The following is a 771-nucleotide window of genomic DNA, read 5'->3' as shown; positions in this document are numbered from 1 at the left end:
GCCGCCCCGCCGGCGACCCGCTGCTGCTGCAGCAGCAGCAGCAGCAGCACGACCGCGCGCACTCGCCGCCAAGCCCCCTCGCAGCTTCACTCACAGATGAAGCTTCTGCGGATTTCAGAAGCTGCGGGGGCCTCAGCTCTTCAGAAACTTCTCCCCGGCTGCCCCCCCCAACCCCCCTGGGGCCCTATGGGGGCCCCCGGAGGGGCCCCCGCTCCTCCACTTTGGGTTCTCCTTTGCTGGCCTCTTCCGTCTTCTTCCCAGCAGCTCCCGGCAGCAGCAGCAGCAGCAGCAGCAGCAGGCCCATCCGCAGCGCAGGCGTCACCCGCAAGACCGTCTTCGGCAGCGCCTTCGTTGGCCGCGGCCGAACAGCAGCAGCAGCAGCAGCAGCAGCAGACTCCGGCGGAACCGCACTGGGCCCCGGCAGCCCGCGGCGCCTGCAAGACTCCTCTGCGACAGTAGGGACGCGCGTTTGCTGCTGCTGCTCCCTGCCTTGCCTTCGCTGCTGCTGCTGCTGCTGCTGGGCAGGCGTGCGACTGCACTAGCAGCAGCAGCAGCAAAGTGTGGGTGCTGCGCGCAGGGCGAAGCCAGGGGCGGTCTGCCCCCCCCCTCCCCGCTGGGGTCTTTTCGCCAAAACTTTCAAGGGCCTCGAGCTTTGAGAAGAATTGCTCGAGAGTCTTTGATGTCTCCGCGGCAGCAGCAGCAGCAGCAGCGGGGTTCTCGGTCTTCAGCCTGCGGCTCCCCGCTGTCTGCTGCTGCTGCGGACGCTGCAGC

The 771-nt window shown here is 68.2% G+C and overlaps 1 protein-coding gene across 1 annotated transcript in view; it reads left to right on the top strand.

The window, feature by feature from the left end:
- ETH_00040625 (uncharacterized protein) overlaps positions 1 to 656 on the top strand; it is a gene marked incomplete at both ends in the record, with an annotated part of 1,326 nt that extends 670 nt beyond the window's left edge. Inside the window, 2 exons of the mRNA XM_013376530.1 lie at positions 4 to 455; positions 578 to 656. Coding sequence (XP_013231984.1) covers positions 4 to 455; positions 578 to 656 — 531 coding nt within the window. The remainder of the gene's footprint in view (positions 1 to 3; positions 456 to 577) is intronic.
- Between the last annotated feature and the right edge of the window lie 115 nt (positions 657 to 771).

The sequence above is a fragment of the Eimeria tenella genome, genomic scaffold (assembly GCF_000499545.2).
Source record: "Eimeria tenella Houghton genomic scaffold, Eth_scaff3688, whole genome shotgun sequence".
Classification (NCBI taxonomy): Eukaryota; Apicomplexa; class Conoidasida; order Eucoccidiorida; family Eimeriidae; genus Eimeria; species Eimeria tenella.
This window is presented reverse-complemented; position numbering and strand designations above follow the sequence as displayed.